The sequence below is a fragment of the Callionymus lyra genome, chromosome 17, assembly GCF_982586985.1.
Source record: "Callionymus lyra chromosome 17, fCalLyr1.hap1.1, whole genome shotgun sequence".
Classification (NCBI taxonomy): domain Eukaryota; kingdom Metazoa; phylum Chordata; class Actinopteri; order Syngnathiformes; family Callionymidae; genus Callionymus; species Callionymus lyra.
This window is the reverse complement of record NC_141834.1, coordinates 15,657,723-15,682,114: the sequence shown is the minus strand read 5'-3', so window position 1 is coordinate 15,682,114 and position 24,392 is coordinate 15,657,723. Positions and strand designations below refer to the sequence as shown.

The 24,392-nt window shown below is 37.3% G+C and overlaps 1 protein-coding gene across 1 annotated transcript in view; it reads left to right on the top strand.

Annotated features, from left to right (window-relative positions):
- The first annotated feature begins 175 nt into the window (after positions 1 to 175).
- Positions 176 to 24,392, top strand: part of LOC148062772 (uncharacterized) — a 32,567-nt gene continuing 8,350 nt past the window's right edge. Inside the window, exons 1-10 of the mRNA XM_087812362.1 lie at positions 176 to 349; positions 960 to 1,069; positions 1,136 to 1,282; positions 1,404 to 1,553; positions 2,925 to 3,034; positions 3,101 to 3,224; positions 3,869 to 3,961; positions 5,779 to 5,847; positions 15,215 to 15,268; positions 22,064 to 22,216. Coding sequence (XP_087668488.1) covers positions 283 to 349; positions 960 to 1,069; positions 1,136 to 1,282; positions 1,404 to 1,553; positions 2,925 to 3,034; positions 3,101 to 3,224; positions 3,869 to 3,961; positions 5,779 to 5,847; positions 15,215 to 15,268; positions 22,064 to 22,216 — 1,077 coding nt within the window. The 5' untranslated portion in view covers positions 176 to 282. The remainder of the gene's footprint in view (positions 350 to 959; positions 1,070 to 1,135; positions 1,283 to 1,403; positions 1,554 to 2,924; positions 3,035 to 3,100; positions 3,225 to 3,868; positions 3,962 to 5,778; positions 5,848 to 15,214; positions 15,269 to 22,063; positions 22,217 to 24,392) is intronic.

The window sequence follows — 24,392 nt, the reverse complement described above, 5'->3', positions numbered from 1 at the left end:
AATCGTCATTATTTATTTTTTAAACCACTCATTAACGGGGGAAGTTATTAAATATAAAAACAAAACCTCACATAGATCGTGGGGTGTATTTCGCAAAAAAAGGTTAATGGCGTTTGTCCTTTACTGCGCCCCGTAGTAGCCAACGAGTCATTTTTTCTGGGCATGCGCAGTGTATACATCATAGCAACGCGACTTACCATGCGTATTAATCACATTTAAAATAAAATAAAAATCCTTTTTGAACACATATTTCTCAAAACAAACGCCGCGAACTCAAGTACCATGGGTGGACAAGCAAAGGGGAAGAAGACAAATAAGAAGAAGAGGAAAGAAAACCGACCAAACACGGGTAATGTTGGTTTATTTATAGTATTTTCCAGTTCTATAGCTTTTCAGCTTCTATTGCTGTGACTTTCTTTAACTATATGCAAGATTAACGTTGATAAACCTGTCATACAAGCTAGCTTAAAGATAAAGAATGTGTATTTCTAAACTCTTGACTATATCAAGACCTTTACTTTGAAAGTTCGAGATAAGGTTTTGTAACATTTAAAAGATTAATTTCATTAAATCAAGAAACATTTGTGTTGTATTTTATGACTTTTAAGTTCGACTAAAAACTCTGTCTACTCATGGGAAGATACTGGATCTATTTACGGATCTCTTTTAGTTTCACCATTTATTATCGTCCTCTTATTTTGTTAAATCAATAGCTGGTGAAAGAGCCTATCAATAGGCAGGGGACACCCTGGAAAGATCGCCACATAGAGAGGGAAAATACATTTTATGACCATCTCACATCTTCTTGTTTGTTTAAGCGCTTTGTGACCCTGGTCTGGAAAAGCGCTATATAAATACAAATTACTTACTTACTTACTTACTTACATCTCGCAATAAAGAAACCTTGTTGTCTTTTTTTAAACATGTATATTTATTCGACTGTTTTCTCGCCATTAAAGATCCCGGCTTCGTTGCCTTGACTCCTCAAGAGCGTATGAAAGTCAGGATGCACGAGAAGGCCAAGAAGAAGACGGCTGAAAAGTACTCTGCGGATCAACTGCTGGAGAAGGTGATTCTCTCACCTTTTTTTTTTAACCAACTCTGTGCTAAAACAGCGTAACCTTTTGTTTTCCAGACGGAGGAGTGCATGTATAGTTTTGATTTCGAGATGGCGGCTCTCTATTGCCAGCGAGCTCTGGACATCGATGCCACGAACCTTCAAGCTCTGGACATGCTCGGACAGATCTGCTCTGAACTTGGAAACACGGAAAAGGCGAAAGAAATATCCTTTTATGATTAATATTTTGTATGAGAACTCGCATATTATAGATGTATTTGACATGGCTGTCATTTATAAACACGCAAATATAATGTGTTGATGCATCCTTGACTTTCCTCCTCAAGTGTTTCTGCGAGCAGTGGAGCTGAGTCCAGACACCGGTCATAGTAAATACATGTCGCTGGGGCAGATCCACACGGCACAGGAAGCTGTTGACTATTACACCAGAGGCATCCAAGTCCTTCTCTCCGATTTAGACAAACAAGTACAGAACGTGAGTATTTGATACATTTAGATAAGTTAATCTAAATGTAGTTCTATTGTTTCTCACAGGGAGACGCTGTTTGACAATTTTTTAAAACCATTACAGTGTATTCTCAGATTTCTTATTAAGACATTACTAGCAGTTTGGCATTATCATTACAAATCAAAGTTTTAATTAGCATTAAAAATAAAAAACTTATTTTAAAATCCGTTTTGAAAATTGGATATTCACAGGAAACCAGAAAATATATTTAAACTTTGTTTTTAATTATATGTATTCATTTAATATTAATTTAATATTATAGAAAAATCTCTACTGTTGTAAGATCTTGCAATATTGTATAAAGTTATGAGAAAAAGTTAAGAAAGATTAAGATAACACCTTGGTTTAATAAAAAAAACATATTTTTTAAATTAATTAATTATTTTTACTTTTATTTAAACAAGTTATTTCTTGCAAACGTTATTTTGCGAGAAATTATCCATTATTTTTATACGTGTTAGTTAAATATAATGGATATTATTATTATATATATTATAAAATCCTACATTTTCTTTTCTAGATGATTTGAAAAAAATGTTAAGAAAAAATAAATGAATACCATCTTTATATAAAACAGTATATTTATTATACAAACGTAATCACACTTAAGATTAAGATACAACAAGTTATTTTTAAAGAATATACTATATGGGTCATTTTATGTTTTAGTTTTGTTTTATGTAATGGAAAAACTGCAGTGTTGTACATCCTACAGTCTGTTTTGAACTTATTTAATTCTAAAATAGCTGAAAAAATGTAAGTAAGATTAAGCAAATAACTTATTTAAATAAAACACAATATATTGAATTATATTAAAAGATTAATAGATTTAAGATAAAGTTATAACAATTCCTTTTTTTAGCGTCAAACTTTATGTAAAAAAAAAATATAATGCAGATCATTTTATACGGTTTTAATTAATTAATTGTAAACTAGTTTAACAATCCTTTTGTTGGAACTTATTTAATTTTACATTTTAAATAAAAAAAATAAAAGAGATGGAACTAATGCCTTGTTTAAATAAAACGCAATCATACAAAAAATATTTTGTCACTTTGGATAAAGTTAGAACAAGTAGTTTTTAGGTGTGAACTTTATTTAAAAAAAATACTCATCAAATGGGTCATTTATATATAGCACAGCAAAATAAAAGATAAGGATCTTTGAACGACAAGTAAAGAAAACTACAAAGCTCTAGTCCCTCAGCGCTGTGAGGCACTGAATCATCAAAAATATAATTTAAATGAAGGAATATTGGAGTAAACACTGGCTTAAAATGAATGTTAACCAAACATATCGATGAAAGCATGACAAGATACGATCTTTCTGCTCTTACAGGCTCAACCTCAAGCTGCAGCGCCACTTGATGAGGAACCGGAGCAGCTGAGCAAGAAAGACGTGTGTGTGGCCTACTGCTCCGTCGCCGAGATTTACCTGACGGATCTCTGGTACTCACTCAAACACCTCCTATCTAAAGGCCTTCTTTTTGAGCAACGTGTTTTTCATTCTTGTAGCATGGAAGAGGGAGCAGCGGACAGATGCAAAGAGTTCATCGAGAAAGCTCTGCAATACCATCCGGACAATCCCGAGGCTTTACAACTCATGGCCAGTTATCTGTTCAGCATCGAGCAAAACCAGGTCAGTATCCGGGGCGCGCTCACTGGAACACGCGCCGCTGAGTTATCATCACATTAGAAGCGGGGAAATCTGCTGAGCTAATTATTCTCTGCAAATTGAATGGTTCACCATTAATCAGCATTTTTTTTTTCTTATCGAACACGTGCATGGATGAGCGATGCGGATCGGAATGTTAATTACAGGGAAGATCATTATGGTCATGTAGTCATTTGATAAAAGATAAGAAGTGCACCCACCGTGTTATTGAAGGTGAGTTTTTTTTACGATGTATGCAAGTTGTGTTTCAAATGAGAGTTTAACTGGGTTCAAGTTGGGTTAAATATCACATGTTAGAAAAAAAGTCCAAACACCTGCTATATCTGCTCATAACATCGTGTTCAACGTGGACCTGTCATACCGCTGAATGGCAGTAGGGGGCAGACTGGCCCCAACAAGGATTTCGTTTAAACTACTGAACCCCCTTCCATGCAACTTTACCCTTCTAGACATTAAATAAAACGTCAACATCGCTGCTTGGTTTGATATTCAACTCGGCCAAGAAGCATAAATATCACGAACATTTCACAAAAAGCGTTACATTTTAAGTTGTGTTGATACACGATTATTAATTATTGAGTGTGTTTTACCGACGTTGCTGTCTTTAGGAAGGGAAAGACTTCTTGTTAAGGAGTGTGGAATCCTGGCTTCCCGCCCAGAAACAGGCTGCGGTGCCTTCCAGCTCGGAAAATGTCACGCAGGTGAGTGAAAGACATTTAACGGCTCTTTTTGGGATTGCTTATTGTTTTACGAGGCACTTTGAACTATTACTGTTGCCACGGAATGTTTAATGGCACGCTCACATTTGGGGAGTTTACATCCATGTCTCTCTGTCTCAGTATGAAAGTGCTTTTTAAGACTTCAAAGTAACTGTTAGACAGCCGGTGCCAACACCTGAGAGGACTTATTTTTGTTAAATATGACAATATTTTTCAATATTTATCACAAATAGCACATGATATGCAACAAACTTCCTCAGCATGTTACACATCTGAAGGTCATGTTGCTGTTCATCTTATACATCAACAATTAAAGGAAGAACTATGTAACGCTTTAAAGCTTATTTGTGAAGATGGTTTCAATTTGAACAGTCTTGATCCGTGTGTTCAACTCTAAAACTATTATTTTGGTACATGTGGAATGTTGGAGTTGCATTGCTATTACACAGTTCTAACACTGGGGGGAGACAAAAACAAATGTTCAAGCGTGCGTAGTGTGGCTTTTATAAATGGTTATACCTATGAGTTTAAAACAGAAACATATTTTTTTATTCTCGCTAGCTGGATGCTCAAAATGTGCTCAAAACTCCTTATAGTATGAAAATATGGTAGTTTTGACTTGACTATGAAACAAATCTTTAAAGACACCCTTCAGTAGTTAACAATTAGCTTCACCACTTGCTGCGCCAATGTTTCAAAGCCATTTTAGATTACCATGAATAAGGTAAATACCGGGGTCACAAAAGGCTTAGTTGTGAAAATGCCTAGTTTAAGGTAAAGTAGTAAAGAAATCTGTTTTTAAAATTAAATCCCAGCTCATATACCTGTTTAAATACCAGCTGTCATTGTATCTAAAAGCTAACTGGGCATTATTTGAAAAAAGTTGTTGCCCAATGAAGATAATGTCTCTAGAAATCCCGTAGGAATTTAAGTTAATTTATATGTGGATAAAAAAAAAAACGGATGTGAGAGATGTTAGATCCTATTAAAACATTTCCTTGTATTTCTTGGCAAAGAGCTTTTGAAAAGTGGACGACAGCTTTTCGAGCAGCATTTTTGGCTGCTGGGACATTTACACTGGAAACGATGACTAATAGATCAATTTTTTTTTTCGAGTTTAAATCAAGAGCGACATACATTCACAGGTGTCACACAAGTACTCAACTCTGAATTTATTATTCTCATTATATGAGGGAACAATTTCTTCCCACAATTATATTTCTCTTATTCTTGTACTTAAAATGAACTTTGTTACAATCCAAAAATACATTGACACATGTACGTTTATGGACATTTAAACATATTTTTTGGTCATTTCTCTCAGATAAGGGAGCCTCAAACATGTGAAGTAGTTTTGAATAAAAGAACAAACCGTTCCAGGATCGTAAAAGTCACCTTCGCCCAAAGAATTGCAGCAAAAAATCCATGTTAACTTTGGCAACATGAACAAACTATTTTAGGGGTGTCCTCTTGGAGTCACACAGAAAAAGAGTCAATATATGATGTTTTCTGATTTCATTTTCCAGTCTGGCTCAAATAGAATCTTTTGAACATTTAATAGCGTACGTTCCCAGAAGCACCTTTCTTATGGCTCTTATCTTCTGCTGCAGGTTGATATGAACTCTGGCTGCTGACACTTTTGACTCTGATTAACAGCCTCATAGCCGCAAGAGCATTGGGGAGCATGAAATTGGATCATGTTTTTTTATCAGACAATGGAGGGGCTATGTTTATGGATGCTTTTCCTAACAATCGCTGAAGTAGTGGTGTGTTCTTTTTTTTCCTCTCCTTCCTGTCAGACCGAGCTCCCGCCGTACGAGTCTCGCATCGCCGCCGCCAAACTGCTCATCGAGGCCGAGGAATATGAGGTAAAATTGAAGTCATGCCGTTGGTCAAGTGAATTTATTTATGCGCCTTCGATGCGAGTGGAGGCTGGTAATGTTATGTTTTTTTATATTTGTGTATCAATAATTGAAGAAGGGGGATGAAGGACGGCGCCCAAGTGTGATGAATCACTTTAATATTTACCACTTCACATCCCTGTCCACCAGGGGTGTCAGGAAATATATTTGTTGTTTTTTTCCCCATGATAAAATATCGATATTTAACTTAATAATATAAGTATAATTTCTCTTGCTTTCTAATTATATTTTAATTAATGGTTCTTTTATTGTTTATATTTCAATAAGGTTTGTTTAAAATGTACAATTAACCAGCAGATATTCACAGCATTTGTTCATTTTTGTGTTGCAATTAAACCTGTGGCCGCTAGATGGCATCAGACATCCTCTGCAGCTAAAGGAAAAAATTAATCCTGGCGATGTCTGAGTGCGAGAGGATACAATCGACTCTAGCAGCTGTTAAAGCTGATATTTGGAGATATTTTGTTTCAAAACAAATGAAAGTGGTTACGACTTTGTCAAGAGTCATGTGGTCTGTAAATACTGCAACACCAGAGTCAAGTACTCGGCAAAACTACACATATATCCTTGTTAATCACAATATATCGTGACATTTACCTGCTTATCGTGGTATGTATCGCCGGATTCTTGCCAATACACACCATTAATTGGGCTGTGGTTCAAGTGAATTTGTTTTTTATTTTTATTTACTTTGCATGGAGCTGGGTAAGGTTATTTTTTTTTATTCTTGCATCAATAATTGAAGAAGTGGGATGAAGGATGGCGCTCTAGCGCAATAAATCACTTCAATATTTACCACTTCACATCCCTGTCCACCAAATTGCTCATCAATTTCTAATATTAGCGTCTGATTATACAGGCTCTTTGCTTCTGAGCGTCATTAAATCGTGAGATCCTTTTGTGTTCAGCCGCGGCCTGTTGTGGTCTGGTTATTAATTTGCAGTCACTCTCGCTGAGTAGTTTATGGTTATTACTTGGGAGGCTGGAGGAAGCGGCGCTGCAGACTGTCAGGTGTATCAGGAAAATGACATCGTCTCGGTCCACGGTTTCTGACACGTCATTTGTCTTCATCTTCATGTTGGTGTCATTTATCCCTACAACACGAAATGCAATTCTGATGACTTCATAACATCAATATTTTTGCTGTGTGGGCTGTATGCATATTTCATCCGGGCATAAGTCATCGGATCGCTGAAAGTTTTCTGGTGGGATTGAGTTGAAAGGTTAACCTTGTGAAGCAGCATCTGTTGATACTGTTTTACTTGTATGTAAGCCAGGCTGGTTATCACACATCGTCCTTGATGTTGGAATCGCATTAAAGGTTGCAACATATACAAACAGCTACACAGATATGAAATCATAACAAGTAACTGCAAGTGAGTCGTGTGTGTGATTTAGACGGTAGAATTGGCTTTTGATAAAAAGTTTTATAACTTTATAGACAGCGAAAACTTGCAAAGCTTTTACGGACGATTGTTAAAACGATACGTCAAAGTATCACAATTGTTTTCATACACACAGTACAGGCCAAACGTTTGGAAACACCTTCTGGGCTCATTCAAAGTTTGACGAATCTTATTTTCTTAAAATAATGAAGGCAACTCATTTCTCTTTACTCAGCTGATTGGTTCTTTCCATAGAATGAACTATAAGGCTGTCCAATAGAGAAGTATCAACCGGATTTCTTCACAACACAACTAATGGTCCCAACCCTATTAATAATGCAAAGAATTCCACAGGGTTACCCTGAAAAGACACAACTGTAAAGTAAAAAACATTTAGATTTGATTAGATAGACTTTATTAATCCCTCTGGAGAGCTCCTTTGGGAAATTGAGTTTCCAGTTCACAACAGACATAAAAAAAGAAGCAAGAACAAGAACAAAGTCCAAACAAAGAACACATTTCAAGGGATGACAAATTGCAAGTATAAAGAACATAGTTTCAGGTAACTATATTTTTCGAAGGTCATTTAAGAATGCCCAAAGTCTGCATAGTAGTCATCAGAGAAACAAGTTTTGAAGAAACTTCAATATAAGACAAGTCATTTCACCCTCTTTTTTAATGTTAGTGATAGTTCACCCAAAATTGGTTGGGATTATTTTCCGAGTAATCTGTTCTTTTTTCCTTCCAGAGCAGATACGGTCGACTGTCTTTTTACCCGGAGTACTTTAGGAGTACTTCCAGTTTATTGTTTCTTTAGTCTTTCAAGGTCTGCCACAAACGAGTGTAAAATATAGACTTTAATTTTTAATTTATTTTCGGGAGCAGGATGACGTTACAGACGAGCAGAATAGGGCATTTGGAGGTTTTTTTAAACATCTGTTTGGTGGAAGTTTGTCCACTGGGCGCCTGTTGCTTATTAAAATGAACTCTGAAAATAATCCCCACCCTAAATTGTACATGAGAGTGAGTAGAAATTAAGTGAAGTTTGAATTTTGGGCCAACTAACCCTTTAGATACATAATTCCACATGTGTTCAGTCATAGTTTGGATGAATTCAGTGAGAATCTATTATGTAAATAATCATAAAAAAAAAACATTGAATGAGAAGATGTGTCCAAATGTTTGGGCTCTACTATAAGTGTTTATTTTACTTATACAGGGTATAAAATATTCCTTAATTGCATAATAAATATAGCTTTGTCGTATAACTCTGAGATGTGTTACTATGGAGAATTGCATTGCATTCTACATGATTTTTGAGCTTTTTGTATTACATAAAATGGATTAGAGTTCATTAGGTATAACTCTTGATTTTTCTACTAAAACTACTAAAGGATTTAAGGTGCCCCTAAGATTCCGAAAAATACAGTTAATGAAGTGTTATCTGCTAGGTTTGCTATAGTTTGGTGCATATTTGAAGTGGGTCTACAAGAATAACTTTTGTTTTTGTCTGATAACACCTTGAAGGGCTTTGCTGTAATGGGTTTAGGTTGGTTGTGTTTGAATAGAGACGGAACTCTCTCGTGGCTATATAGCGCCACTCCGATAGAGAGATGGCATATCGGACAACCCTAGAGTGCATTTATCCAAATACGACTTTCAAATCTGAAATTGCTTCCAGGCTTTTTCCTGGCGATGCGTCCGCCCCAACAATGAATCGGATCATTACACTACAGCCCCTTTATCTCTGCTTGTGTTGTGTTGGAGCTCAAAAGCCGAAGATTCCAGGGAATGAACAGAAAGATGCTTCTGTTTCTGCGGAGATGAGAGGGTGGATGATGGGAATGTCTAGGATTTTGGCATTAGAGGAAAACTGCTGCAGATTTGAATCTACGGATTGGAAAATGGAGAGAGTTCATCGAATAGACAACAGATTAAAACTCCAGAATTAAGATATGCTGCCATGAGACTTAAGAACATCTGCCTGGGAGCAATGTAATTGAGATATATGGACTTGCGTTAATGCCTTTTTATGTCCCCAAAATAAGACTAAATGAAGCGTTTTAGAAAAGAACAGAGCATCCTTGTAATCGTTCACCGTCGGATATGCTTTTATAAGTAATAGACGACCAGATAAGCATCTAAAGAGAATGTCAAATCCATCCTGTATCAAATGCCATCTTGTTTACTTATCCTGATGTGAATCTCTTGCTTGTACTTTTTGGAAGATAATCAAACAGCGTTCCTACCATCGAAGCGAATGGATGAAAAAAATGCTGATGCCACAACTTTTTGATCTTACTGATGCTGAATGTGGATTCTTGTCACTTCAATTTGATCAAATGACCCAAAATGTTCTTTAAAATGATCTATTTTGCAAGTGTTTGGATGTAGTCCGGTTTAATTTGTGGTATTTTTAGCTGGAGAGATGCAAGAGTGACAACTTCTCATCCATTGCTTGTCTGAGTCTCAGTTTGCAGGAAGGAATCATGCAGTTCTGGGTAGAAAACAGTTGGTAGCACCTTGACTGCAGGCCTACCACAGTGTTTTCATTCAAGGTTAAGAGTTGGGAACGTATCACCGCTCAAGGTTGTTGTGCTCCTTTCACTGATTTGTAAAGTCATCCGTACAAGAGGTACAGAGAATGGAACTTAAGTACAACTGACTTTTTCTTTCAAGAACATGCACAATGACACTTTTCAAGGATCTTGGACAGTGAAAGATAAGACTTGGTAGAAAAACAGACTTTATTTTCCCTCGAGCCAGAGAAATTGTTTAACACAAAAGTATTGATTTATTGCGGCTGTAGGTTTATGTAACAATGGTCTGATTTATGACTTTTTGTAAGGGCGTGAGTCGCCACACTGAAGTGTTTTCATGAAAAATTATTTTAATTAGTGTATCACCTTGGAATTACAACACACTATTTAAAACCCACGACCTCTATCTTAGTGCTTATTATTAGCAGTTTCTATCCCACTTGATGTTAACAATGTGAATCTGTGCAGGTGTGACCTCTAGATTTTAAATGTCGTTCAGCGAATGTTCTTTGAGCAGAAAACAGAAACCTTGTTTCAAGTTGCTCAAAGGTTTATGCGTGTTCAGATGATGTCAAAATATTCCTTTTCAGAGCATACTATACACCATTGGACACTTCATACTTGTTGGACCACTTATAATAAAAGCAAGCGTGAAACAATGACAGGTTTAATATAATGACGCATTAAGAATTTTACCCGAAAGTGAAATGTGTGTGAATGCACTTGTAAACCACTTTAAGGCTTCACTTAAGAATCTGAAGTTTCCCGGAAATGCCTCGGAAAATCATATAATTAACAGTTGTATCCATTAAGTGTAGTTCCAGGTACCAATCTTTGCTCGGGCAACACGTCTACAGTTCTATCTTTTCAAAGGTCAACTATTGTGTTGATTTAAGTGTCTCTTAAATTGATGTTGGACTCGTCACCAGTATGTTTGTACAAAACTCTCTTTTCATTCAGATATTTACATTAGGAATTATCTTAAGCCCTTCCCACTGAAAACACTTTGTTTTACTGGAGATGAAATCTCATTTACCATAACCACACCCACTCTGCAGTGATTGGTCAAGCGTCAAGGTTCGTCACCGTGGGTCAACAGTCCCTCCAAGGGACTTGTTGTATAAACAAAGCGGGGCGTGATTACAGCTGACTGGAGTAGTGAAGCCATTATTACCTCATAATGGCTCTTGTAACCTCGTTCGCCCAGATTTCAGACTGGGTTCAACTTTATAAAGTCATAACTCATATTTGAGAGGAAGACTTTACATTGCCCTATATGTATACGTAGATATATGACAGTTTAAATAAAATAAAGAAGTATAAATACATGTGTTAAAACGGTGAATTAAAATGGCTCTACTGTGTTTATTATTCATTAAATAATAATAATAAGGTTTGACTTGACTTGACGAATGATCAAAACAAATAGACTCAGGGACTCATTTATCCCTCGAGCTATTAAATTGTACAATTCTGAGTTCGGGGGCAGGAGTGGAGTGAAAGTATCTGGATGTTCTGTTCTATGTTAGTCTTTGTATCCTTTGTCTTTGTTGTTTTTCTTTGATCTATGTTCTTTGTCTTTATCTTTAGACTTAGATTGTGTCATCTTGTTCTTCCTCTTTATGTTCTTCTTCTTATTTTATTTTTTATGTATTCTTTTTTATTGTTTATGAAAATTTGCTGGCTATTGGTAAAAAACAATTTCCCGAAGGAGACCTCCTGAGGGATCAATAAAGTTTTACCTTACCTTACCTTACTTTATCTGATTGTTTTCTTGACATTCCCTTTAGCACAGCTTTATCTAGTGGATGCATAACGCAACCCAAGTCAAACGTTTGACTGTATCTTTTATTCTATGCGCCCAATAGTGCGGAAAATACGGTATATGTATTTCAGGTTATTATTTGTTGATGGGCATCTAACCTTCAACCATATTTTAATGGAGGAACTTTTGTAAACCAGATTCAAGGGCAGAGAGACTTTCCAATTGCCACAATCATTTAATGATTCAACCCATATTGAGAGCAAACATAACTAGTACACGTCTCTTTTCATCTCGGACACCTGCTGTGAACTAAATGAAGTCCACCAGGAGAGATGATGTAAGTGAACCAGAGCGGTCGGACCGTACGTCTACAGCGTGTACTGATAGGACGGTTAAATCAGTTTTCTTGCTAAGCTGCTTGAAGCTCCACGGCACGCTGAGCAGTTTTACTTATTGAGGCAATAATGCCGTGATAATCACGTAGAATGAATACCTTTGCGATCGTTTGCATTTTCTATTTCCTGTCCCTCCGAATAAAGGAAACAACACAACGCAATGAGAGGAAAAGCGCTGAGTCCAAGTTATTCTGCCCACTGCCGTTTTAATCCAACAATGAGAGACGAGAGGTTCCGCCATTCTTACCCGGGACTCTGTTTAATAAAATACAAACGCGACAATCAGCCCTCGGAGATCCGCTCCCTCACTGTCACGGGGCGACACGTCGCCATCATCGTGCCTAATTCACTTGCCACGAAAAACAGACAAGAGACACAATTTCCCCCGACAGCTATTAAAGGTGTGTTTTGTCAGCGTTGTCAGAGGAGCTGATGAGCAGTCGCGCTCTCCGTCGTCGTGTTTTCGCTTCATCGTCATCCGAACTCCTCTGTTGTGAGACTTTAGTTCAGGGTGTGAGAGCAGCTTGTGCTTCCCTGTGTTTGCTCGCGAGAACACTTAGCGCTGATGTCTCAGGGATTTATTTAGTAGAGCGAAGATGTTCCCAGATTTCTTTCGCCGGCGTTTATTTTTTCTTCTGGGTGTCGGAGATACATATTGTCGGGCTCGTTATATCATTTGTCTTTCACCTGTCTCAGCTCAGTGCCGGGGTAAAATGATTCCGTTACATAAAAGTGCCCAACGAAGCTATTATAAATGAGTTTGTCTCCCAATATTTCCTCTTAAAGTGAAGACGACAACCTTCGCTGTGTTCCTTTTTTTTATTAGTATGCTTGTGATTTCCTGTTGTTATTTATGAAGATGTTTATTACGCGTTTTCTATTTTCCTGTCCCCGTGTCCTCTCTCCCCCCCTGTGGCTTTATATGAAGATGAATCTTGGGTTCGGAGCATGAGGACGCTTAAGTGTATCTAAATCTTTAATCACTTGCTGGAAGGTTGGCCAGAGCGTTGAAGACGTTGGCTTCTGTGCTCACTTGCCCAGAGGTGTTGTTTTGTTTTTCTCAAACTAAAGTGTGTAAACGCAGAGATATTATGTCAAACCTGCCTATTAAACCAGGGGCCACATGCGGCCATTTAACTGTATCTGCCCCCGCAAGCTTATTTATTTCAATAAATTATTATTTATTCATCTCATAAAAGTTCATTTTTCTTGTTTAACGGTATTTGAAGGTGGTTTTCCAAGTATGTGTAATTGCTCGAGGGCCCCTCATGATGTCTTATGATTCATGAAGCGTCCTCTAGGACGGCCTCGAGTGCAGTCCGGGGGCCGTATGTGGCCCATTGACTTCCTGTATGAGGCCCTCATTAGGTCAGAGTAAAACTTTGACGATGATTATTTAGAAATGTATTTTATTTAGTGATTAATTATCAATAAAAATCGAAATATTACTCTTTTTGTCATTTAGAAATGACAGACTTTTTTTTCTTTCTCTTTTAGATTTTCCTTTTGAGTATTTTTTGTCCCTTCAAATAATTTAATAGAATAATAAAATGAGTATTTTTCAATAATTATCTTACGTATCACAAATGCAATGGTTGTTTAAAAAAATGCACTTTCAATTGAACCTAATTTCATAATGTGACATAATAACTCTTTGTGTTTGTGTTCATGCACAAACTAGTATTTCAATACTTGAACCTTCAGGTTTTTTAAAATGTCAGTTCTAGTACAAGCAGCGTAAGAGTCATGCCACCAGAACTATTGCCTTTATTTGTCCAGTCCATCAGTGTTTATTACTCAAAATATTAATTCAATATTCTAATGTCAAGTAATCGGCAGCTAAGATTAGTCGGCTGGGCGGCAAAGCATGACAGGAACGGCTCATTTGACCTCAAAGTTGGCAAGTTCAGGTACATGTTCTCTAATAAATAAATGTACATTTTTTTTAAAGTAAAACGTATCAAATGCTCATTTAATAGGGAAAATACGGTCCAACAATTTAAAGTGACCCTTTTAAAAGATTGGACAGTTGATATGTCAATCAAATTCAAGTGCCGTTACCGACCTCCAGTTGCATAACTTCTCACTGTCACGATAACTAATTGAACTATTCAAGAGCTACAGATTCATGCGAGTAAATAATTTGGCCACGTGTGCTTCTGTTTATCATCAGCGGTGATTAAGTCGTTTGTTTGCCCGTCTTTAATCAGTCCTTTTATTAATCCAGGCCAATAGGTCCGGAGCTGGTAATTGGTCCAGCAATCAATCACCGCTCCTCCTAAGAGGCTCGTGGCAAAATAAGAAAAATCTCAATTAACCTGATCTCCTCCAGTCGCTTCCAGGAAGCAGACCTCTCATCTGCCAGCGGAACCCTGGCTTAATGAGAAAGCTCCAGACACAAATTTGAAGTCAGGCTCTCCGGCGATTGATGCTGCTTTTTACAAGTGCAGCTTGTTATTTCCTCAGTTGTGCGTCGCTTTATCTTTTTTTCTTTTTTTTTTTTCCGAAGCTCGCGGAAGTGTTTGCCCGGTTTCCATTCTACCTCCTCTCAAGAGGCTTTTGGCTAACAGTCTCCTCCAACCTGGAGCTGACAAAAATCAATACATCATCACCCGAGGCTTCTCCTGCGCACACACAATTACAACTTCACACACACACACACACACACACACACACACACAGGAAGAGAGGGCGACTAAAACAAACTCGCAGCGGGGTAGCGTCTACAAAATTGACCGGGCCGCGACGGATTATGCCAAAGGTCAGGTCGGATTCAGCCCCGGGAAGATCTCAAATCCTCTTCAGCGTCGGGATAAACACTTGAACCGACTGAGGTTTTTCCGCTCCGGGCTCGAGGTGTCGGTTTATTAGTCCGGCTATAGCGGAGTGTAGCAAACATCACAAGTGAATCGAGTCTAAATGTCATTACATTGATGAAGCCGGGTATTGAACCGAGCAACTTAAGTGCTTATTGACTGCGCAATGAGCACCGGTGAGTTTGTCTATCGACCTCCCGTGTCCGTGGCCTTGTTAAAATCGACACGATGGGGGGGGGGGATGCGTTGCCAGCCACGAGGAAGCCCGGAAGACCTTATTGGATCAACTGATTGATCTCGCGTGTCACACAAAGACCCGCACAATAATGTTCTTGATTGTTCAAGTGGAATCGCCGGTTCGTTTTGATCAATGAACTCAACTTTGTTTTTTTTGTTTTTTGTGCTCTTTCAGTTGGTGGTGGACGTCATCGAGGGTCTTCTGGAGGAAGATGATGAAGTAGTTCAGGTGAGTGACGGATCTTTATACATTTATTATTTCGTTTTTTAGTTGACATCATACGTGTCAGACCTTGGCAAGGTGAGGCTTATGGGCCACAAAAGGTCCTTATCCAGAGAAATCTTTTCAGGCTCTTGCTCCTAAGCTTTGGAACGATCTTCTCTCTCTTTGCGCTTGATGGATCTACTGACTCCTTTAAGAAACATCTTAAGGCGTTTCTATTTCTTCAGGCTTTTCCTTGATTTTCTGGAACTCCTGTTGTGTTCTCAGTATTATCTTGATCTTTAAAGTATATACTTTTTTGAGTATTGTTTTGTTTGTTTAAGCGCTTTGTGACCCTGGTCTGGAAAAGCACAATATAAATAAATATTACTTACTTACTTACTTACTATCACGTGGCCCTTTATGAGAAAATAGGAAAAACTGTATTGTATTCTATTGATTAAAAGTTTAAATATTTATACTTTTATTCATCTTTCTTTTTTGTATTTCTCATTATTTACTATTTGTATAAGTTATTAGTATTAGTATAAATTGAATTTCCACCTTATTTACCTGTTCTTATTATTCTTTTGTGATTTATATTTGAATAAAATCTATTTAAAATCAAATGGTAAACATTAAAAGTTTTTATAATATTTATGTAATTTTATTTAGTGATCTGTGGTTTCTAGTTTTACATTCTTACTCCCAGATTTATACTTTTCTACAGTTTTCTTTCAAATAAAATGTATCCAGACCCCAGAGACCTGTGTTAAAACAATATAATTATTAAATAAACATTATATCTCATGCTAAATGCCTCCAGTCTGACATTTATGCCAAAATAAAGCCAGCCTGAAAAGGTTTTTCTGCCGCCTGGATTCCCCAAAGACTATCTTACTATCTCTAAATCTTTAATTTATTTTAAATCTGTAACAATGTTCCACATTCTTTCATTTATTTCTTTCTTACGCAACAAATGGTTGCTGGTCCTGTGAGTGTCATAGCAGGAGCTTTAATTATACTCTTTAAAACGTCTGAAGTTCCCTAAAGGTGAAGTCACATGTGAAGCTCTGCCATAATATGTTCCTTGATAACTATAATGTTTGGTAGTTGGAAGATACCTCGAATGGATGTACAGCTGGTTCAACTACCTCCATACTCACACACACGCAAACTGACACACACACACGTGCATTGCAGTCCTACAGAGGTTTTAAAAGTTTGGTTGCGACAGCTGGTGCTTTTCTTCCGTATAGTTGAGACACTGGTGAATCACATCTTTATAACTATTAACCCTTGTCAGGGTTATGACACACAAAAGTGTCTTTCAGCTCATTATTATTTAATACTTATTTTAATTAAATATGAGTGGGACTTTTAAAAGCATTTATTTTTCTTTACCTTTTCTGTCCATGAAAGTTACATGAAGGAAATATTATAATAAATATTTGTATAAAACATGTGTTTTGTGTAATTACACATTTTGAGAGTAACGCTTTGTATTATCCTCACGGAAAAAGTTTGATGTTACAATATTATTTTATTCTTAAATAGATGGATTGGACTCTATTGTATCATCAGTGTCTGTTTGTACAAAATTCTATTTTCATTGAAATATTTACATTAGAATATGTTCTTAAGCCCCGCCCACTGAAAATACTTGTTTACCATAACCACACCCAATCTTCTGTGATTGGTTAAACGTCAAGATCCTCTCCACCTCCGAGGGACTCCGTGTATAAACAAAGCGGGGCATGATTACAGGCTGGCTGGAGAAAGAGTGAAGCCATTATAATGACATAATGGACTCTCGTAACCTCTTGTTCGCCCAGATTACAGGCGAACTTTCTAAAGTAATAAGTTCAAAACATGGTCATGATGAGGGACTTACTGCATATTGGAGAGGAAGACTTCAATACTTTTATAATGATATGACACTTTTATTCTTTCTTAGAACTTATGTTGTTATAATTAAATACTTTGTTCGCTCGCCCAAGAAAGTAATTTTTCTATGGACAGAGGGTGAAAGATGGTCAAATTTAGTTTTTAATTACATGCCTGACAACCATTTTTAGATCTTCTGTGACCCCATTTAGACCTGCTTCTCTTCATCTTTTGAGGTGTTGTTCACAGCCGACGGATGACATTTGAGCTCCTCGTATGAGGATTCACTGCAGAGCGGCAGCCGTGAAGTGAAATCGGTAAATAAAGCAGCTCGAATTCTCTTCCCACACACTTCATTTTCAGCTCTAAACATATTTAGCACGTTTTCCACTGTGTGTCTGATAAGTAACAGAATGACAGAGTGTACTTCGGGAGGAACTCTGGGGCTGTCAATTGAGCCCCCAAAATCCCCTCTACCTGCAGTGAAGGAAGTCAAGGTGAGCTGCTTCATGTCAGAGGTGCGCCTCGTTGTCTCCTCTTCCCCCCTCCGGCTCAGCCTCCCACTCGCACCCCTTCAGCTGACAGATTGAGAGCGTTCATCGGGGGGTTGAACTTTTAAACTCGCTTCGGAGACGCACAGCTGTGACACCGGGATCCAGTCGGCGCCCCGGAGCCAATTACAGTGGCGTCAACAGAACCGAACGGGTCCGAAAGGTGTCTGTGATGTCAGTTGTAGAATTCTGTGAGTGACAAAACTCTCTTGGACTCTTGGAGAGTCGCTCGCTCTCGCCTCCCCGTCTTCTCGCTATCTCAAAGGTAGAGCGCTCCAGAGTCCTCGCAAACAACTCGTAAATCTTGTTTCAAAGGCGTTTGGTCGATTCATTGTGCTTTTGTTCTTCCAGCGCAGACTCCATACGGGAAGGAAAAATGTTCATTGGCTTTGAAACGACTATTTATTGTCGTGATTTGACTGACAGAAGAAATCTTTTGCTTTTTTCATTCATGCGTCTTGACTCGCTCTCGACGAGATTCTTTGAAAGTTCTTAATTAGCAAACGTTTTCATTTCCCCAGTTGTCATTGTTCTAGCGTTTCTACACTTTTCTATGAGGGAAGATTTCTTTCTTTTTCAATAAAAAAAAAGTAATTTCAATCAAATAAACCCATAAAGAATCAGCAAGTAAATAAATAAAATAATCATTTAAATCAACACAAATAAATATTTAATTACAAAAAGTATTTGAATGCAATATATAGTAAGTAAGTAAGTAATTTTTATTTGTATAGTGCTTTTCCAGACCAGGGTCACAAAGCGCTTAACAATCAAAACAATATTCAATAAAGTATATATTTTAAAGGTCAAGATAAAACTGATAAAACAACAGGAGTTCCAGAAAATCAAGGAAAAGCCTGAACAAATAAAAACGTCTTAAGATGTTTCTTAAAGGAGTCAGTAGATCCATCAAGCGCAAAAAAATGCATTTGAACACAAAATATTTGAAACTCATTTCTTTAATTGAAGTGATCATCTTTGTCTTTAAGCCAATATATATGTAGAACATTTGTGTATTCATTATTTAATTTAATTTTTTTTCTGAATGCACCGCAGCGTCAGTTATATACAAACGACTCTCCAACATTTTTCCCCTTGCTTGCTTGGCCATGACTGGACGAACATCATTGGTGTAGACCCTTGTCACTCAAACATGTCCTACTCTCAGGTTAGGAACACTTTTAACTTAAACAAAGATCAGGAATCGGATCTGGTTTAAAGTCGCACATCTTACTTGTATACAAGTGAGAAAGAACAACACGGAGTTTACATGTCAGTCGGAATTCTTTCTGAAGCACAGAGCTGTTAGTTCGCTGTTATATCTTTGTTGCATTTTCACAAGCCGTTCATTGTCTTACGATTAAAAACATCCAATAAGTGAGATGGTTATATTATATATAGTTGAGTACATTTGATAAACATAAAAGCTCAGGACTTTCCCATCATTGACCAATGGAAAAGCATATTTGATTGAAAATAATAATAAAAAATAATAATAATAACTTCACGGCAATTATAAAAAATACTGCTATTGATATTAAATTACAGTAAAAAATGATAATTGAAGATATTTCTTCTTTGAAGCTACTTTTTGGATTAAAAGAGACACTTTGATTGTAGCAACTTCTTTTTTTTGTTGATAGCAACTTTTCCATTTAATTATATACTTTTCTTATTCATGAAAAATCAATCCTGCCTCAACTGACCCACTTTTTTAAAAATTTGCACGTCAGATGTTCTGCTTCAGTTTTCGCCTTCGCAGAAAGTGTTTGCTTGATGAAGATGTCTTCAGCTGCATTCATCCGCCGCAGCTGTTGTTCTTCTGATAAGTATGGCCGCAGGGTGTAGCCTCCCACATGGCATGCTGAGCGGCAATTCTGAATTCACCGTGGCATCCCTCAGTGCGTTTGTTAGCCAAGCGCCCGAGTATCCGGGGCGCAGGGTCCTACCGCCTGTGCCCTTAATGAATAATGAATAAAGCTAATATTTGCCGTTAGTGCTGATCCAGCAGTGGGTGGATGAACTCTGATGAGAACAACACACACACCTTCAAGTTTCTTGTTTTTTCTTCAGCGCAACTGAACATTAAATTTGAGTGAAATCTTAATTATGCAAGAAACGCATTGAAGGCTCTGATAATGAAACGTCGTAAAAACAAATTAACCGTGACTTTGGTTTGGGGAATAGTTTTTCTATTTCGGTTCAACAATGTTTGCAAGGACGTCGTGCACTCTTGACACAGGCTTTTTCCCGTCTGTGATTGATTGAAATTGACTATTTTTTCAATAGATTTGTAGTCAATACACTGTGATGAAGGCTAAAGATCGAGTCGACCACCAAAAGTTTCCAAGACAAAAACAACAAAAGAACTTTATTGTTCTTCCTGCTGGGTTGAACCACGGAGACAGTCCTTTATAATGAGGAGAGTGTTTGGTCCATCGCTGGTTACCTAAGTGATCGACAATCTAGTGATAATGGAGGCTGCAAATGTGTTGCTTAGCAATCTGACCCATTGTGTTCGGTGCCACGCAGCAGGTTAAGTGTCCAATTACCAATGTGGAGCACTTTATATGACATCTTTTTCTATTTTGAGAAAAAAAAAAAAGCGACGATTGATCAACTCATTTATGTTAGTGTATGTGTACATTCTGTGACCCTTGACTTAATATCTAGTGAGGTTTTGATCTGGGCATCATTCAGGTTGAACATGTCGGACTCTGAACTCTTACTCCGCCTTTACAAAAAGTAAACTTCCTCATATTTAAAGTGCTTTTTCAATTTTAGTTTTGTATTTATGTTTTTATTTGGGCTTAACATGTGGGATACACATGAGGGTTGTTGACGTTTAAGTATCTGTATCCTCCTTAACTTCAAAAATGGAAGTGAACCACCTAATATTCAGAGATTATAAACTTAATATCATGAATAAAACGCATGATAGTGATGTTTTTATTTGGTCATAATTCAGGGGGAACACAACCCCACCCCCCCAACCGCCACCTTATCTTTTGAATAAACAGAAAGTTAACCTCCTCATATTTGAAGTATATTTTAAATCACGTATGTGTAAAAATGCATAATGGTTATTTGTAACAATGAAACTGTCGGATGTCAGGATTCAATCTCTTATCAAAGGACTGTTATTAAATGCGTTTACTTTATGAATTTGTGATGTTTGGACCCCCGCTAGGATCCACACGGCTCTCACTCTTATGCATTTACTGCTAGAGTGGCCCCCTGATGGTCACTAGAAATCTATAAATGTGCTCGGCAGAATCTTTACTTACCTCTACTACCTCATATTCAGAGTTTTTTAAAACTCAATATCATGTGTCGGTAGAGTAACGTACATGATAGTGATGTTTTAATTTGGGGATAAATAAGAATTTGGGGGACACATTGTGACAAGACCTGACAGAATCTCTACCCCCTTCTTCTAAACATACAAAGTTAATTTTTTAACTTTATTTCATGTTTTTATTTGTGCATAATTCACACTATGATTCAGTTCTTTACAGTTTAAGTGAGACTATATTGGAGAGAAGATAAAAATCCCAGCGACTCAACAATGAGTGAATAAAATCTGTCAAAGAATAAGAATGTTCTTTCAGTTTTTACATTAATTTAAGATTAAAAGGCATCAATGTAACAACTCTTTTGTGCTGTTTAAAGGTAATTGCCTACAAATAACGCAAAACAAAGTATCTTGTTATACATGTCCTTGCATTAATAGTATAATGGCATTTAACCTCTTAGTTCCTTGCTACTTTGCTTTACTATTTGACTATAATAGTCTCTTAAATCACCTCTTATTATTGACGTTTCATGCCAGGCTACTGTGATAATAACACTTGCGATGGATAAAGAAACATAGTAAAGAGACTCTGATTCATTAGCATTATACTGCCAGTTTTAAAATGTACTTTCTTTTTTTTTTGATTCACCACGGAGTTGGAAAGAAGAAAACATGGAAATCCAAAAACAATCTTCCTTTAATTCAATAAACTGCCAGTAATAAACCCTGTAGGGGAATATTATTGTTTTTCCTTTTTTTTATGAAAGTAATTGCGTCTGGTGTCGTTTTTCTGGGAAGTAAAACAGTTTGGAACACATTATTCTTCAAGGTTGATGGACGTGCGGTGTTTATTTGCTCGCCCGCATTTGCATTTATAAACAAATATTGCGAGCATCCATTTTTTTTCCCTATCTTGGCAGCAATTATTGTGTCGTCTGTGTCTCGACTACACGTGTGAAACCTGTGAGAACAACGAGAAAAAATTCTGGCAGATATATTCCGCGCGAGGTTTACAAACGTCTGTCACGGCTGACACAAAGAAGGCCGCCGTTTGTTTTCTTACCTGCGACCGTTTGTCTCCGTCCACAGGTGTGGTATCTCTCAGGCTGGGTGTGTTACCTCCAGCTGGAGCGAGCGAAGGAGCAGCAGGAGAAGGAAGGCAGGGGAGCGACAGAAGAGGAGGAGGAGGAGAGGAAGGAGTTGAACGAGGCGGCCAGGGTTCACCTGACGAAAGCCAAGAAGGTAACTGGTTCCAGCGACATATATTTGTCGATATTTAAACGTATCTTGTGTCCAAGAGGAGTGTCAACAGGTTGGACAGGTTGATCAGGAGGGCTGGCTCTGTGGTTGGAATGAAGCTGGACTCACTGGTGACAGTTGCTGAGAGGAGATCATTGAACAAACTACTGTCCATCATGGATGATGACAGTCATCCTCTGAACACTGTCATCAGTGAGCAGAGAAGCAGAATGAGTGCACGAATGCTCCTACCCAGGTGCAAAACAAATAGACTCAGGGGCTATATAAATAGAGATTATTATTATTATTATTATTATTATTATTCCTCGGGCTATTAAATTGTACAATTCTGAGTTCGGGAGAGTACTGAGAGTATCATGATGTTCTGTTCTATGTTAGTCTTTGTATCCTTTGTCTTTGTTGTTTTGTTTTTTTCTTTGATCTATGTTCTTTGTCTTTATCTTTAGACTTAGATTGTGTCATCTTATTCTTTTTCTCTTTATGTTCTTCTTCTTATTTTATTTTTATTTATTATTTTTTATTGTTTATGAAAAATTGCTGGCTATTGGAAAAAAACAATTTCCCGAAGGAGACCTCCTGAGGGATCAATAAAGTTTTACCTTACCTTACCTTATACTGATGACAAAAATGTATATATTTTTTGTCTCACCTCTTTCTGATTTTGACTGTCTGTCACTATCCAGGCAGCAGAGGGGAGTTAGAGAGCTTTGTGGGAAGGGATCCGGCAGATTAGCATTTTCACTTACATCATGTTGCATCACGTTACATTTCCTTATATTTTTTGATTGAAGACACTTCTATCCTACACACAGACTCACAAGTGCATTAAAGGATCACATGGGTTCAAACCCACATGGAGCAGATGAATTCATCTTCACCACACAGTATCTGCACTCGATTCAATATATAAGAAAATACAGTTATTTCTAAACATTTGTTTCATTCTCTCACTAAAACAATCCTCAATTTGCTGATAGACATTTTATTTGTTACTAGATTTAAAAATAGATTACATAAACAAGATGCAAAATATGATGGCGTGGTATATATATTTCTCCAGTGATTAAAACATACCATTTATAATCAAGTATATGTTTTCATAACTATTATATTTGTGTAGTGCTTACAATTCTTCTATTTTATTCTTATTGCTTTTCTGATTATGTTTCTGGTTTTGCTGCTGTAATTTCATCTCGTGGGACCGAAGTAAAATCCTTATCTTATTTCACAGTTACCTCTGCTAGAAATGTACCCTTTCTTTCGTGTTATTTATTAAGTAATTTTTTTACTTGTACCCATTTTTTGTCGTTCAGGGCTTTCAAAAATCAGTCAAAATGTTGCTACTATGGAACATTGCTGAGCAATACTACACAGCCTAGTGGAGTAATACTATGGAGTCTTGGGGAGCAATACTACGCATACTATGTTTTCCTAATCTCTCAGTGTGTGTGTGTATGTATCTTCTCCAGTTGGTCCCGAATCTCCAGCTGGACCAGAATCTAGGGTGTCAGTGATCCTGGACCAATAACCCTTTACGCCACCACACTAAGTAGTATTGCTCCACAATGCTGCATATTATTACTCCGCTAGGCTGCGTAGTATTGCTCTACAAAGCTCCATAGTATTACTCCAGTAGGCTGCGTAGTATTGCTCTACAAAGCTCCATAGTATTACTCCAGTAGGCTGAGTTGTATTGCTCCGCAGTGCTTCATAGTATTACACCGCTAGGCTGCGTAGTATTGCTTTGGAAGGCTCCATAGTATTGTTCCACAAGTCTCTGTATTATGCTCCCCAAGGCTCCATAGTATTACTCCACTAGGCTGTGTAGTATTGCTCCGCAATGTTCCAAAGTATTACTCCGCTAGGCTGTGAAGTATTGCTCTATAAAGCACAGTAGTATTGCGCAACAAGGATTCTTAGTAACACTATACACTCTACTATGTAGTCATATATATGAAATTAGACCAGTTTATTGATATTACGCCTTATAATCCTGTGCCCTTTATAGTCTGAAAATTATGGTAATAAAAAATTACCTCCACCTACATAACAGTGACAAAACAAATTAAATTCAGAAAACTTTTTTTTCTATTCTGCGTTAAAGAGTAGTGAAGTAGAGCTTATTAAAGAAGCACATCATTCATATGTACAGTACTTG